Source organism: Hemibagrus wyckioides, linkage group LG08 (assembly GCF_019097595.1).
Source record: "Hemibagrus wyckioides isolate EC202008001 linkage group LG08, SWU_Hwy_1.0, whole genome shotgun sequence".
Lineage (NCBI taxonomy): Eukaryota > Metazoa > Chordata > Actinopteri > Siluriformes > Bagridae > Hemibagrus > Hemibagrus wyckioides.
In genome coordinates, this window is record NC_080717.1 from 22886802 (window position 1) to 22903294 (window position 16493).

Genomic DNA, 16493 nt, shown 5'->3' on the forward strand with positions numbered 1-16493 from the left:
AGCGAAACAACGCTCCAGGGGGACACTGGGAACAATCAGGCTCGGACCGTGTGTAAACCATGTTCCAGAATCCCACTGTCTGGCTTCAATGCAATCTGGCTGATGGTAGAATAACTTTTTCTAGAGGAGAAATCATTGCGCACAGATAACTGGCAGACTCGTGGAAACACTGACAAAATATATAAAGCATTTGACGCAGAGCTGTCAAACAAACCTCCTGCTCCTGACTGTTAAACATAGACCTATGCGTCGAATAATGCCTTTTACGTGCAAACTGAGGACATCGATTCAACAAATCAACCTCACTTTCCAAACCAAAACACAAGATAAATGGTGAAGGAGATAATCACATACTCTTTTTTCTGTTCCCATTAGTCTTGCAATATGTTATAAGATTAGGATTGCTACCACTGTGTAGCCAAGACAATCAAGGTTGATTACTGAAACATGGGATTGGGCATTACTTCATAGCGTTTACGTTCTAGCTAATGCCTTTATGATTTGTCTACTTATCAGACTGTTAAAAAGAAAACAGGCCATGTCGCAAATCTTTATCATCTAAATAGGTCACAATCGAGAAACCTGAAGTCTGCTGGCTTTTATTTCCCATAAGCTCGACATCTACAAAGTTACAAATAACTTCACGCGTAAACCTCCGATACTAAAGCATTAAGTCTGAGGTCTAGAAGAGAACAGCGGGCGAGGCAGACGTTACAGCCGAGAGACGGAGCACTTTTCCGTTTGAAGTCATTAAACTCGATGGGACTTGAATTGTGTTGCGCTTCAGAAAACACATTCATGATTCATGATTCAGAGGCAGGTGCTCAGAGAGAAAGGCTGGGGATTAGAGGTATTTACTCACAGCCATACGCACAGCAGGACAAACAGCTAGGTCTCTCAGCGCTACGGGGAATAGTTGCATTTGTATGCAAAGCAGCGAGATTATAAAACAAACCAAGACCAAGCGAGACATAACGATGAGGTCAAGATTTTACATTTTAATAACATTACAACTGCCTTGCCTTTTACTGTGCTGGAGAAACATTACCACAGTACTGGATTTAATTTAATTTTATTTTATTTTATTTACCCTTAGGCGAGATTTGCACATTTTGCGAATAAAACTGAGATTATTTTCTGGAAGAGGAATAAAAAAAATGTCTTAAACTAGCCAAAAGGAGCTAGTTAAATTGTAAACGCTGTTTTAACAATATATTAAATTCTATAGGTTTAAATTATTTAGATTAAAATTTATAGATTCAAAAAAAGTTTTTCGCAATTATGAAAAACGTATTATTTATTTCCGCATATTTTATTTATTTATTTATTTAGTGTTGTTGTATTATTAATTTCCCTACATAAACTCCCATTATGCGCCCCAAAAACAACACAAATCTACTCAAATAATAATTTCTCTATGATGCTTATTAATGTTTTGTTTCTGTTGCTGGAAAACAAATTGAATTGACAAAGATTATTCATGAAAGAAGAAGACAAGAACTCGACACGGGACAGCTAGTGAAGACGAACTACTTCAGACATTTGACCATGAGGCTGTAGAATCGAATTCAGTTTTATCTGCAGGTTATGATGATTTTTCCATTTTAATTCTACGGTTAGAAATCAAAACGGACAAAACACACAACCCGAAGACGTGACGCCTCACCTAGACGGGGCAAAGGCATACAAAAATAGTGTAGATAAATAAATAAAAACAATTCAGTGTGCTCGAGGGAAGTGAACAGAAAGAAATGAATATGGATATGATTTTTTTTTTTATATGGCCCCAGGGCTGAGTAAGAAATGTATAAATAAATTAAAACACATTGAGCGCTAGAGTGTTTTAAATAAAAAATGCATAAAATGGATAAAGGGTTTTCTTTTTCACCATAAGAAGTCTGTAATATCAACACAGAGAATGCACAGTTAGTATTGGGCTGGGAAACGTGACACAATAATGTATCGTGGAAAGTGTTTCATGGAAAATTGTGCAACGATACACTTATTTTAGAAGACGTATTTTCATGTCTTTTCAACAGTTTGATAAAAAAGAAACTGACAGGAAGAAGAAGCAGCAGCTGATTTGAGGTTTTGAAAAGATCTCGTCACTCTTCATTATGTCCACAAAGTGTTTTAATATAATAAACAAACTGAAGATTCATGTACATCTTGATAACACTCAGGAGGTTCTTTCTGTATTGTGCAAAATCATGAAGTATATGACTGATGTGAATCGTGAGGAGATTTTTCTGTATAAAATCGCCCACCCTTAAGTGGGTAGATAAATAAAAATAGGAAATCACAAGTTTATGATACGAGCATGATGTTGCTTTTTTGCAGGGGATTTTCTTCCTTCCTTTTAATACGCTTGGCGTTGGGTCAGTAGACGCAGTAGAAATTTTTTTGCACGATGATGAGCATTTAAACACTAACTCTTTTACAAAACGTGCGTTGGGAATCGGACACAGCTGAGGGTCGAGTTGAAAAGAAGTGCAAACGTGAAGAGGTGTAAACATGCGAGGCTGAGCTTCAGCACAGCAGAAATAGAAACTGGAAGGAAGACGTGCAGTTTGAGCCCACAGCGTGTCCCTGGCCTCGGTAATTACTCCCATCCAACCTCTCCATTTCTCTGCCTCTGTTTCACTCCGCTGTTCTCTCAGCTCTCTCTGATCACACTTCCCTCTGGCCACAGAAGCTCATCCAGCTCAGTTTGATGACCGCTGTCCAGATCTCGTATCGAGCGGGCGAAAAAGAGCTAAAAAGGTCAAAACGTGGGGATTCCAGGAACTGAAAAAAAAATTGAATCTAAAGATGAGAGCTGGGTTTGTAATAACATGTAAGGAAGTGATGTGGGTTTGTGTGTGTGTGTGTGTGTGTGTGTGTGACAGACAGTTGACAAAAAACAGGAGAGTTGGCCAACCTTACTCCACCCTGAGTGGCTACAGATGTTCATCTTTCTGGGACTTGAGCTACAAACAGCTGGGCAAAAAAAAACAAAACTCCAGCACTGATATTGACTCGTAACGGTCAATGATTTACTGCACTGTAAATATGACATTAAACTCCAGGCTCATCGTTCTGGACATTCGGGACCAGAGGAAAAAATAAATAAATCACAGAGATAAGAAAGTCTCTTGCAAGCAACATGTGTGTGAAATTATTTCAGAGAAAGCCACAGAAATCAGGCTTGTAGACTTAGGGTTATACTGTTCTGTGAAAAAAGTCGATGCCCAGTTGCTGGCTGTGAAGAGGAGTTTTAAACAAGACAGGATGGCAAAGCAAAAGACAGGAAGTTGTAGCAAATCTCTCAAGCTTCTACTACAATATGATACTTTGCTTCACTAAGTGTGACCAACATCCTACTTTAACAGGAAACGGGTCGTTTGACTGACAGCCTGAAAAATTTTACTTTACCACAAATTCCTTCAAACAAAATCTCCTGAATCACTTTGAACATTTTTCAAAATCCAAATCATAAGCAGACACGTGTATGAACGCATAAACAGAAAGCCGACGAGATTCTGAAGCTCGTGGGCAGAAAAGTGAACAGTAAATATAAGAACCTTTGTGGGTGTAGCATGTAAATAATTACGCATAAGCGACGGTTTTTCCCCCCAATGGCATAATTCATTTGCCAAGGATGCAGTTTTCATGGAGGCTACCATTAATCATTTTGCTAGCTAATAATTCAGCCATCTACAAACTGCTGACAAATTAAAAGGAAAATCTCTGTGAGCATTTTTGCCTGACTCCACTTTGCCATGTTAAAGAGAATAATCACTGAAATCATTACAGCTCTTCTGACTGATCATCTTTATCCTGTAATCAAACATGGTGGGTGTGGTCTCTTTCGGGATGACTCCGCCCCCATGTGCATGGCATAATGGTTCAGTAAACAGTTTGATGTAAATCATGTCTTATGGCTTTTTGGCGTAATCAAACTGTGACCCAACTGAACAGTTAAGGGTCTGGGTTGTTGATCAGGGTTGAAGCCTCAGCACCACCAAGCTGGGCCCCTGAGCAAGGCCCTTAAGCCACTCGGCTCTGGGGCCGCTGTGTCATAGCTGAAAATATTTTGGAAGAACATCGCTCAGTGATTCAGTCCAGTTCCAGTAACTTTATGAATCTGTGCCATTTTTATACAACACACACCCCCCTCTGGAGTTTCTGGCAGTCCGGTTGCACTGTGCTTGATGATTTTGCGTCATATATCCAAGATGTGGACGTGAAGTTCCACCCTGTAGAGCTGCACTCTTCCAATACCTCTGTGCTCATTTGACTAAATTCTAAGTCTTAGGCTTTGCCATCATTATATTTGCATCTTAATTAAAAGTGTGTGGCACATCACAGGATCGACGCGAGCGTGTCCCGCTGATGCTGTGTGACAGCTTGTTTACAGCCACGCTGACACTCTACTTACAGCCTTCTGAACAGTTCTTGCTCTGTGGGAGCAGCGTGTGCTTGTGAGGAGGCATCTGCCAAAGTCGAAGGCCCGGGGGACGCACACCAAATGCAACATTCATCCTGTTTACACTCTGCCTACGAGGGTGGATTTCATCTGAAGACTTTATCAAGAGATCATGTGCAAGTGAAGCACGCCGGAGCTGCTGCAAGCGATGAAGGAATCAAAGCCAAGCTTGTTTTCTAAACCAATGCGCACTTGAAAGGAAAGGTGGCCGCGTTCGTGCTGTATGGACTTGGTAAACAAAGTGACAGGTTTGTGCTACTGTAAATACCACAAATGGGAGCAGAAATAAAGAGCATTTCACCACAGAATCTTTCTCAGTCTTAAAAGGAAAGGAGGCTGAGCAAAGAAAAAAAAAATCATTTAGAGCAGGGGAAACCCCACCACAAATGACAGGGATATATATATATATATATATAAAAAAATCTCTCAGAAGTCATGTGGTGAAGCTGCAAACTGGCTTGCGTCTAATACTCATTAAAAAGTGCCTCCGGTTACCAATCAAAATATTAGTGTAGGTATTTCAATCTCAAGACTTCTGCTGATTATCAGTACAAAGCTGATCTGTAATAACACGGCTGACTGCGTGGGATGGCGCAGGCTGTGGGATTTGATTGGAACTTGCCGGAGTGCCAGTGAGGTCAGAGTGTGTGCTCTGTGCCGAGAAGGAGGAAGTGACCTTCTGAGGCCAGCGCGACTAAATCCATCTCTTGTTCATTAATTCAAATCAGCTCCAAATAAACCACACTGGGCCTTTTTTTGACACCAGAACAAGACAAGCATTTGAATAATTGCCTATTTGACTGGTGGGAATTTTTTTTTTTTTTTTTTTTTCTACAGATGTTCCATAGTCAACACTGGTAGGATTACATTATACTTAACGGTACTGAGACAAAACAGCATTCATGGTTCGATGTTTAGATATAAAAAATTGAAAATGCACCATGTTTTAATAGAAACCTCAGGCAAATATATTTTTATGTTCTTCTGTATACTTAAATATCTCACACACACACAGTCAATGTGCACAATATTACCGTTGTGAAAATTTCAATTTATTGCCATTTATTCATTCTCAGTAAGCACTTTATCCTGCTCAGGGATGCAGGGGAATAGACCTTCACACTCATCCACACTTCTTAGTATGTTTTCTTGGGGATCAGGACACAAAGGAACCTTAAAAACGTCCCAATTTTCTTAACTTTTTCCTTGAACAACTTGACACTAAAATATACGTTTCATTCCCTGCTTCTCCATTTATTTATTCATTTTTTTACAAATAAAATCATACCTCAGTGTGAAAGGTCTTAAATTACATTTCAGTAGATTTACTGTCACATTATAATTTACAATCTACATTCGGCAATAGAAAGAAAGTGCCATTAGTACATAGCAAAACTATAATGACATGCAAAAATAAATAAAATACACCATGCCGGTTACACAGTAACAAGAATTCCTGTTAAACAGCTAGCAGTGTGGAGTGATATCGTACGCCGATAACAGAGATATAAATCGAGATATAATTCTAAACTCGTCGCAACACCTACATACCACAAGGATAACGGAAAGAGTGTGCAAAACAAAGATAGTAACCCTAGTTCAGGTTTGAACCGAGGACCGTGAAGCATGCGAGACAGCAAGTTACTTGTTGCACCGACCAAACATGATACAAGATTTGTTAAATTTCCTACATCAATAACAATTCATCTACACGTCTTTGGGAACAGAACCCAAGGAGGACGGTTTAGGACCCGTAGAAGACCATTCTGAAATCATACTCAGAAAAGAAATGACGTTTACATATGCATTTCCTGTGTATAACTGATGTTTTGAGGTGTCCATGCTGACGATTGAAATATTATGATCTACTGATACTGCCAGATTGTTTCATAAAAAGGACACAAAGCCATTCCCATCCCCATGGAACTATGGTGCACTGGAGAGGGGGGTCAATCCAGCACTCCCTTCCTCCACCCCTGACAAGGAGGCTTCACTGGAGAGGACACTGTGTGCCATTTTTTACTGTAGCATAGTCCACATTACTGGGAATTTACTCGGAATACCAGACCATTACCAAAACCCCCCAGTGGACCACTTGAGAGTTAATATTCTTGGTCTCAATGAGACACTGAAGCTTCAACAGGGCCACTTGAGACAGCATAACTGGGACAGCTGTGTGGAGGCCAAGCCCTTCTTCTTACATACTTCACATCCTGCACAATGTGCCCATTTTAAAATGTTCTTTAAATGACCACATTGTGTACCGACCAGAAATCAAGCTGGACATGGATGAAGACCCGACAAGGAAGAATGCAGAGGAAGAGACAGAAGTTTGTGCATTGGAAAACATTTACAGAGATGAAGAGGAGATCAAAGCAAAGAAAGAGGGGCAGCAGATAAACACAAACTGACCTGTGTGCGCGTGCTCGTCGAGGAACAGCAACCGTGCAGAGGATGGTTTTCCTAAATGATTCGTCGGGAATCAGAAGCAGTTGTTGAGTCCAAAAAAACCCATGCAAGCTCTTCCTCTCAATTCAGCTTGTTTCATCAACACACAGACAATAGAGGAGAGGCGTGAACCTTAAAAAAAAAAAGCCTTAGAACACTGTGAAAGCCTCAGCCACAACAAGTCAGGCCAGCGCGTGAACCAAGAAACTGGTGCAGCTCAAACACCGTCAACAAAGACAACCTCACTGCAGTCTGGAGCTGTTGTTGCTCGTATCCAGTGTGTAATGAGAGCGAATGAGACCTGCTTCTGCTCTCGGTGAACGCCAGCCCACTCTCACACATATTCACACAAACACACTTTCACACACAGGCGCCCTGAAAAGGAAGCGGACTTTTTTTTTTCTCTCTCTCTCCCTTTTTCTTTTCTTTTTTTTTTTTTTTTTTAACCACGAACCACGCTAGAGCGCATGCGCATTTATGAGCACACACGCGCGCATCTCCATGCCAACCCCTGAGTGCAATGATGTGGGAAGATACCAAATAGAAGGACTGAAATGTAGCATCTTTCATGCTTTTCATAATCACATCAGGGTGACACCAAATGTTCTCCAGAGCTCTGGGGTGCTGATGCAGGAAGAACATCATCAGCATTATTTCCTGTCCAGTGTCACCCAAGGGTCCCTTCGGAGTCTGGTTCCTCTCAAGGTTTCTTCAACACATCATCACTGGGAGTTTTTCCTCGCCTCAGGCTTACTCATTAGGGATAAAATAATAAAGTAATTTAACTTTAGACTTTATAATCAATCCACCACCACCCCCCATGATTCAATACTTCTGTAAAGCTGCTTTGAGAGAATGTTCGATGTTAAAAGCGCTATACAAATAAATTGAAATATTTACTTTTGAACATTACTACCTAAAAATGTCATACATCTTGAAATATTTATAAGCTCATATAAGAGCATTATCCATCCATCCATCCTTCCCTCCCTCCCTCCCTCCTGCCTTCCTTCCCTCCCTCCCTCCCTCCCTCCTGCCTTCCTTCCCACCCTCCCACTTGCCTTCCTTTCCTCCTTCCTTCCCACCCTCCCACTTGCCTTCCTTTCCTCCTTCCTTCCTTCCTTCCCTCCCTCCCTCCCTCGGTAATAATGTAGTCTGTCAGGACTTCACATGGCCTCCTCATGTCTGTAATTCTCCCAAATACACACCCATAGGTATATTTCTACTCTAATTTGCCCCTGAAGATTGAGTGTGTGAGGTTATTGCCCTGTAAGATACTGGGGTCTCCTTCAGGGTGTATTCCTGACTCACACTCAGTGTTCCACGGACTGGCTCCAGATCGGTGATCCTGTGACCCTGACCAGGATAAGGCAGTTACAGTTGAGTATTGAATACATTCATGGGAATAAAAGCAAGCTAAATGAAAAAAGGTATCCAATGACATGTCCAGGCCTTAGACCAGGGGTTCACCACACATTTAGTGCTAAAACAAAGCATGGTTTTTAAAACAGGATCCAAAAAGAAAAAACATAACCAAAGTATCCATTATTTTCTAATTTTGTTACCAAAGTAATATAACCGTGTTGATGTGTGGAAAGGTTTGAGGAAAGCTGGTTTACAGATGATTGACCATTTCACTGATGTTTTGGCATCATAACTGCTCTATTGTTTCTAAGAGATCTACTACACTTACAGCACAGTGTAGATACACTATATTGCCAGAAGTATTGGGACACCCCTCCAAATCATTAAATTTGGGTTTTCGACTCGGCCCCTCCGTTCCAGTGAAAGGAACTCTTAATGCTTCAGCATACCAAGACATTTTGGACAATTTCATGCTCCATACTTTGTGGGAACAGTTTGGGGACGACCCCTTCCTGCACAAAGCAAGGTCCATGGATGTCTTGGTATGCTGAAGCATTAAGAGTTCCTTTCACTGGAACTAATGGACCAAACCCAACCCCCTGAATTCAATGATTTGGAGGAGTGTCCCAAAACTTTTGAAAACATAGAATATAAGGACTGCTCTGAGTTCTGAGTACAGACCATACAGCTGAAAGATCTCTAGAACATGTAGAAATGGTCACACTGTATTGTGGTCTGGCGTCGCCACCTTGTGACGAGTTTATGAGCTTGACATTGAATCGCTTTTTACTTTGCGCAAGTTCTAAGACTCACCGTCTCATGACGTCTCGTTCCTCATACGCAGGCTGTATACCATGCACAGGAAGCCAGAGATGGACGTCCGATATCACCACAAGACAACAAAACTGCAGTCACTTTCTTTATTCGATCAATCTCATGTTTAACATTCCAACTGAGATCATTCAGGGATCGGGTCAATAATAACCAACGCCCGAACCTTTCTAAACATCGATGTTGTACATCTTCAACGAGGTGGAAATAAAGGTTGTTCTTTTACAAACCAAGCCACAGTAGTCACAAAATAAATCATACTTTGCAATTGCTTTAGAATGAACCAGAAGAGTAAAATTATTGTCAGCTTTGTTGCAAGCTTCTTTTAGACACAGTGGATAAAAAAAAAAAAGAAGAAAAAAAGGAAAGTGTTTTACTTTTTTTTTTTTTTTTTTTTTTTTAAAAATAGCCCTAAATCTTAACAGTGAGCATGACTACGAACAAAACAAGGCTCCATTATAACGAAACTTGGCTTTCAATGGCCATGAGGTCAATTTCAATACAGGAAAGAAAAGAAAGAAAAAGAATTGTTGGCTTATGATAACTGAAAATGACCACAGATCATCATAGTTTTATTTTTTGTGGGTGAGGGAAAGTTATACCAAACATTTTTGGTCTGTTTTCAGAAATAATAAGCCTCACATTCCTGGAATGATACAAATGCATTTTTTTCTGCACACAATATGTTAAGGTAGAACATGCACTGCTGAACTGAAAAAGATGCGAGTCGAAGCGGACGAAATCGAAATGAACAAAAATAAAAAAATAATAATAATATGATAAATCACTGCAATATAAATAAGCTCTGAACCCTCTGACCATCATTCTCAGGTCTGCAAAATTTTACAGTTAGGGGGAAAATATTACAAATAAATGACCGGGGCTATTCTTTAGGAATATTGTGAAGATTGTTCAGTTCTCACTGCTCTTGCTTATAAAGCACTTTGTAAAATCTATACAAAAAAAAAAAAAAAAAAAAAAAGTCTTACGTTAAAGGCCAGTTAAAAGTCGGTCAGCTGTGCAACAACCTCCTGCCTTATAATACACGTCAGCTTTCACACGTTTGATTCTGCCTAAATCACTGCATAGATTGAAGGTTCGGGCAAGATTCAATATTGCAAAGAAGTCAATGACGGCAAAGCAAAAAAAAAAAAAAAAAAATAATCCAAACCTTAACCCTGTTGGCAGCATTGCTGCAAATTAGAGAACTAAAAGACTGAAAGCTAGGTGAAAACTAGACATTTTTTTTTTATAGCTATGGTTTTAAGTGTCTCTGCTTTCTGACACTGAATTAATACACTTCAGGAAAGATGTGCAAGTGCAGCAGATCTATTACAAATGTCTAGAGTCTGACTGGGCGACACGTTTGGCACCGCGTACACCGTCGTTACAACTTCCTTCTGGACTTTTACTACAACGATACACGAATTGTCAGCACGCTCGTGCTTATACTTTACGTTTCCTTCCCAGGATTCTATTTTTGCAAAAAAGGTCATCCAAAACGCCAACCTCATTTTAAAGACGATATCTAGCGTTTTCCCCCTCTGAATCAGGTGCTATAAGACAAATGGTGAGTGCAGCTACGATGGGGGGTGGTAGGTAATGCTATGCTATCATTAAAGATGCACTTCATATACATTTTCCTATAGTTTCCCACAAACATTTTCATTATTAAATTCGACAACAGGTGGCAGATCTAGGAATTCCCATCCAGCCACTTTAATGCTAAGGACACTGGAAACACAGAGACAGAGGGCAGAACAGAAATACTCGACCCATCGGCCTCCTTAATCGTACGTCATTGTCACGTATCAAATGAAAGCCACTACGCTTTTCTACTCGCTTGTCACGTTCGTTTAAACAGTGGAAATATCTCGCCATACATCCAGTCCATTTGTAAATTCCTACACTGACAGCGCATGACAAAACAGACAAGCCTACAGAAAAATGTAAGAGGGCAGGTAATAAAATTACAAAACAGAAACTTCTACAAAAAGGTAATAAACGTGACGGAAACAATACGTTGTTCGGTCTACAAGACGGACGCGGATAAAACGAACATCGAACAATTTGAAAAAGCTTCTTTTCTCAAGCAACCAAATTGTAGATTTTCTTTAGAGACACAACTCAGTTTAGACTAAAACTGAAACTCTCCAAATACAAACAGTTTGGACGTCGACAGCTTATTGTTAGTACATTTCTCTTTCGCGTGAAACTCGTATAAAAGTGCGCAACGCCACATACTATAGGTGTTTCCAATTATTGTTGTCGCTTCGAACAAACGTACATAAACTGATCCACAAGTCCTGTAAGAAAAATAAATCGTTTGAGTAAGTGAGGTGAAAATGTCGGTGGTTGTCTGTCATTCAGGCCAGCAAATAAAATTCACCAGTAGGGTACTGAGAGGGGGGGAAAAAGGAGAAGAAGAAATCTGTTCAGTAAGAATCCTACCTGCTTGGGCAACAGAAAGTTAAAAAAAAAAAGGCTATGATTACTTCTTTAAATCACCCAAGCACTTTAGACTCTGCACATTAATGCGGATTTTGATCACATTTGGCACAAGCTTGGAAAAAAATAAAAAATAAAAAAAAAATCCCTAAATGCTACACTTCTTTCCCCTGACAAGGAAGAACCAAACTCGATAAATTTATTCTCAATACAAATATTTCTGAAGGAATCTGAGCAAACTAGACTGAGTCCCAAGCAGGATCATTCTGGTTCTGTGTCGATGTCATCTTTACACAGCGTTTAATAAGATAAAATATCACGTCTTTGTGCAAACAGGTCGGAGCCCTGCAGCTCAAACCACATCACTAGTCTGTAAAGACTATAAAGAATCGATTAAAGAAAAATAAAATGCTGAAAGTGTCAGAGGCTGGTTCCAAGGTAAACGGACAGACAGATGGAAAAGAGGGCGGAACCGCAAGCTGGGTGCGTTCCTCCAGTCTTCTCTTTTCCCCAATTCAACATCCAGGATTTGACTATAGCTTTAAAGAACGTAACAGATAAGATGCTGGATTCAGTACGACAACAGAAAGAGCTCGCTCACACCGTCATTTGACCACCCTGGGATTTAAGGCAGGTTCTGGCTCAATGACCCTGTGCCTGACCCTGTTACAGTCTGGGTTACAGTGTGTTTATGTTGAGTGCAGTGGGATGACGAACTTGCAGCCAAATGGCGAGTGGTACTTGATGCCCACTTCCTGAAACACTTGGCGCGGGACGCCGATGTCACACAAGTAGACTCGCCCCGCTCTCTCTGGCAGTGGGAGGGGGAGGCCCAGGCAGAGGGACCACTTCGCCTCCACAGCTTGCTCCTGCCCGCTCACTGGAGGATCTATACTGAGCACAGGGGCTCGGTTCTGATTGGCCCAGTCAGCTGCTGCCCGGTACCATGGCTGCTCCCTCAGGAAAGTGTTCTCATGAGAGTCAAGGCAGTTAATGACCAGGTCCACCGGGGTATCTGGTAAATCTGACAGAACACAGAAAAACGAGAGTGAATTCACAGTAAGTGCATTAAGAAGACTGGGACACCTTATAGTTTTAATGGCGAATCACCATTCTGGAGAAGGCAGGAACTCTGGGTAGGAAAACCTATTCAGACACACCCTGATAAAACAAACCCCAATGTTTTTAACACTAGTGAAAAACACTTCTGAGCATTTCACAAACCTTCTAAACTACAAACATATTGAATAATAAACAATAAAACTGCAAATTAATTAAAGGTTTTGCTCGTGACTAAATCAACTCATACCATTCTTGTCTTTCAATGGCAGTTTTTATAATGGACACTACACACTGACCAGGCATAACATTTTGACAACCTGCCTAATATTGATGTTGGTCCCCCTCTGACTGCCAAAACAGCCCTGTAGCATGCCCATTAGCCTGTCTATTGGATTGGACCAAACGGGCCAGCCTTCAGCCTTCTATTTGCTTCCCACATGCACCAATGAGCCGTGGCCACCCATGACCCTGTTGCCAGTTCATCACTGTTGCTTCCTCGGACCACTTTTGATAGATACTGACCACTGCAGACCGGGAACATCCCACAAGAGCTGCAGTGTTGGAGATGCTCTGATCCAGTGGTCTAGCCATCACAATTTGGCCCTTCATCAAACTTGCTCAAATCCTTACACTTGCCCATTTTTCCTGCTTCTAACACATCAACTTTGCTGCCTAATATATCCCACCCACTAACAGGTGCCATGATGAGGAGATAATCCTCATAAGTGTTATAATAAAAGTTATTCACTTCACCTGTCAGTGCTCATAATGTTATGCCTGATCGTTGTATGTACAGCGCTAATATTTTTGACTGTACCTTTGACGCTGGAAACCTGTTTGCCACCCGTCTTGCCAAATAGTGCGAGTTCACTGGTGATGGCTTCTAGCATCTTGACAAAGTTGGGGAGGAAGAGGACGACCTCTACTTCGTGGTTGGCCAGGTGGCGGCCGCAGCTGATTCCCTGAGCTCCTTGTACATGCGGCCCACAAAGCAAAGCCACTGTTGGACGCTGGTGCAAATTTTTAGGTGTGAGCCTACAAAAAATAAATCTGAATAAATAATACAGTCCTTGGTTCTTCACAAAAGGAGATCTACATTGCTCTGGCCAAAACCACCACTAACAAAAAGGCTATATAACATTTGTTAGCCTTCAACACAATTATTCACACTGACCTGTTTGGGCCTCCGAGCAGTGTGAGAGCCATCTGACTGGCACACACACCAGTCATCTCCAGCCTACGCTCCAGAGAGAGACCGTAATTCTCAGCCACACTCAGCAAGCGCTTGTGCAACTCATTTGAGATACTGGGAACAACCAACCCTGAATCTTGGAATACAAAAAATAAAGAGCCCTTCTTGTCACTACATCACTCAATTATTTATAAGATAGAGAACCTTTTGAAAAAAGAAACTGGGTTGTAGTATTAATCATATTCTTACCAGTGCTATATTCCTTTGCCCCTGACTGAGGCACTATGATCTGTCTGTATACGACAGGCTTGGCTTCCAGAATGTTCTCGTCATGTCGGTAACGTGAAGGCGTCTGCTCTGCAGGATTCCCCCGTGACCGTGCGCCGTTACCTCGCCGATCTGAAGAATCGATCTGCGAGAAGACAGCAGCTTTGTCGAAGAGAGCCAAGTTCCCTTCAAAGTCAAAGTCCTCGTCTAGAACATCGTCCATGCCGTCACCAAAACATTCATCATCTTTGTTCTTCATCTGGCCATTCTTTGAACCGTTCTTCTTCGGTGTGACCTGATTCACTCCTCTACTGCTGGACGACCCTGAAGGGAAAAGAAAGAGGCGCTAATGATTTCCTAAACCTAACAATGTATATATTGAATTAACATATACATACACCGTTTGCCATTCCAAAGGGCATATGTCTGGCTATATGCAATAAGTCCATTATACTTTGAGTGCAAAAAATACCTCAAGCCAGAAACATGTGTAAAGTCAGTCTCTGCTCTGTTCACTGATGTTTTGACGATGTTTAACATCGCTGTCGTCGTGTCTACCTTTTGTAATAATTGCAGGCTTTGCTTTAGTATTTACATTGTTATGTATTTGTGCTTTATGCACTCCTGTTGTGTTGTACCATGGTCCTGAGTATAAGTGGATATATATATATATATATATATATATATATATATATATATATATATATATATATATATATATCTTTATATACTTATATATAACTATACATGGACCATATATATATATATATATATATATATATATATATATATATATATATATATATATATATATATATATATATATATATATATATAAGTATACATGGACCAGTGTATAAGAGTTATGTACAAGAACGCTTTGTGCAGCCAATGCCTAGATACTTACACGAGTTGTGTCTTCGTCTGAAGCCTTTACTCTGGCCTGCCATCTCTACATGGCGCTCTACGTAGCTTTTAGAGTAGTGCTGTGAAGGAGACATGCCTCCATCGTGAAGCCTGGGCTCAGCTTTGGGCACATTTACAGGAGCACTGTTTACTCCGCTTCCTCCACCTTTGTCCTTGCGTCCAGCGTAACTAGTTACGGAGGAGCCGGATTCAGGAACACTCTGCTTCGTGACTCCATTGGAGCCGTTACGGATTTCCAGGATTTTGAGCTCTTTGATGTCCATAGCACTGCAGAGAAAAACATGGTCCGAATACAAGAAATATATTTTAATGTAGAGAATAACATCTCAGAGCAACAACAGGCTTGGATGTAATCGTTGCACGTGGCATAAATTTAAAACTGGATCGCTTACCTGAAAGTGACCTCAGGTACTGGACACTTGATGCCATTGTGAAAAGGCTGTTTTAGGGAGATGGTTTGACTTGCTTGATCAACCGAGGACACTTCTCCTTGGTACACTCCCAAAGTCGGACCACAGTTAATTGAAACAAGACTGCCCAACCAGTCTGCTGCCATTCTGCGAGACATTAATCAGGAAAAGAAGCAAAGAGCTATGATTAACCACATGCAACCTATCTATCTATCTATCTATCTATGCTCAAGCCAGAATCTTCTCAATATATAAACTATACTCTCCTCAAGCTAGAAACACAGTATAAAAGCAAATGACAATATTTATTTGTATCAGTATTGTTTGCTTGACTGGTTTAAAGAAACTTTTTAGTGTGGGCTCTCCCGCAAATACCCGGCTAAGTCGTAGGGTAACATTAGCCAAGGTAGGCTAGCTAGTTTTAACATAAAAGAGGCACGGCTGTGTAACAATTAGCTACCAACAGTCTAAGGCAAATTTCCACATATAGAGAGAAAAAACCTAAAAAAAAAAAAAATACTATAAAAATAAAACACACACACAAAACAAATCATTTGGCTAACGCTCTTCTACCTTCAATAACGCAGTAACTAGCGGCTAGCTGGGCAGAAGACGGATGCTAGCCAACTAGCTAACTACTTAGTAACTAGCTTGCTAGCAAATAGCTAGCTTTAAGATCGCTGTTTTGCGAGATATACCTTGATACACAGCTGGGAAAATCTGACTTTAAATGTTGACCAAAAACGTTTCAATAAATTTGCGAAGTGTCTGTGTCTGTGTCTCTCTCTGTGTCTCTCTCTCTCTGTCTGTCTGTGTGTGTGTGTGTGTGTGTGTGTGTGTCTGTCTGTCTCTCTCTCTCTCTCTCTCTCTCTCTCTCTCAACTTCTTCTATAAGCCGCTGAGGGTCAGTATGAAGCGCCATGTGCGCATTGAACTCACTACCGCCACCTGATGTTATGGAGGTAAGGCGGAAATAACGGAACAAAACATATACATTAAACTTTATATTCAGAATAACAATCCACATTCTCAACATATATACATATATATATATTCAGTCGTGATTCTAAGATTGA

At 40.8% G+C, this 16493-nt stretch overlaps 2 protein-coding genes across 3 annotated transcripts in view; both read right to left on the minus strand.

Moving 5' to 3' along the window:
- The window catches only part of csk (C-terminal Src kinase), a 32668-nt gene extending 25359 nt beyond the window's left edge, over positions 1-7309 (minus strand). The window contains exon 1 of the mRNA XM_058397447.1: positions 6881-7309. The gene's annotated coding sequence lies outside the window, so the exon portion shown is untranslated. The remainder of the gene's footprint in view (positions 1-6880) is intronic.
- Positions 7310-9163: 1854 nt separating this feature from the next.
- edc3 (enhancer of mRNA decapping 3 homolog (S. cerevisiae)) lies at positions 9164-16261 on the minus strand. 2 transcript variants are annotated; one of them, XM_058397748.1, is made up of 7 exons: positions 16117-16261; positions 15401-15565; positions 14989-15275; positions 14064-14405; positions 13797-13950; positions 13440-13657; positions 9165-12584 (listed from the first exon to the last, which is right to left on the minus strand). In XM_058397748.1, exons 2-7 carry the CDS (start codon positions 15562-15564, stop codon positions 12250-12252), a joined length of 1500 nt encoding a protein of 499 aa, XP_058253731.1. In that variant the 5' UTR covers position 15565; positions 16117-16261; the 3' UTR covers positions 9165-12249. The 2 variants fall into 2 exon arrangements, with proteins under 2 accessions (XP_058253730.1, XP_058253731.1); XM_058397747.1 differs by having other exon boundaries at positions 9164-12584; positions 15401-16244.
- Between the last annotated feature and the right edge of the window lie 232 nt (positions 16262-16493).

What these genes read in the sequence shown, in the direction of transcription:
- edc3 (XM_058397747.1), bottom strand. Translation starts at nt 15,576, where the DNA reads ATGTCTCGCAGAATGGCAGCAGACTGGTTGGGCAGTCTTGTTTCAATT. An exon ending in CAGACGAAGACACAACTCGT is followed by an intron (nt 14,406 to 14,988) that starts GTAAGTATCTAG and finishes TTTTCCCTTCAG; the next exon opens with GGTCGTCCAGCAGTAGAGGA. An exon ending in GGCAAAGGAATATAGCACTG is followed by an intron (nt 13,951 to 14,063) that starts GTAAGAATATGA and finishes TTGTATTCCAAG; the next exon opens with ATTCAGGGTTGGTTGTTCCC.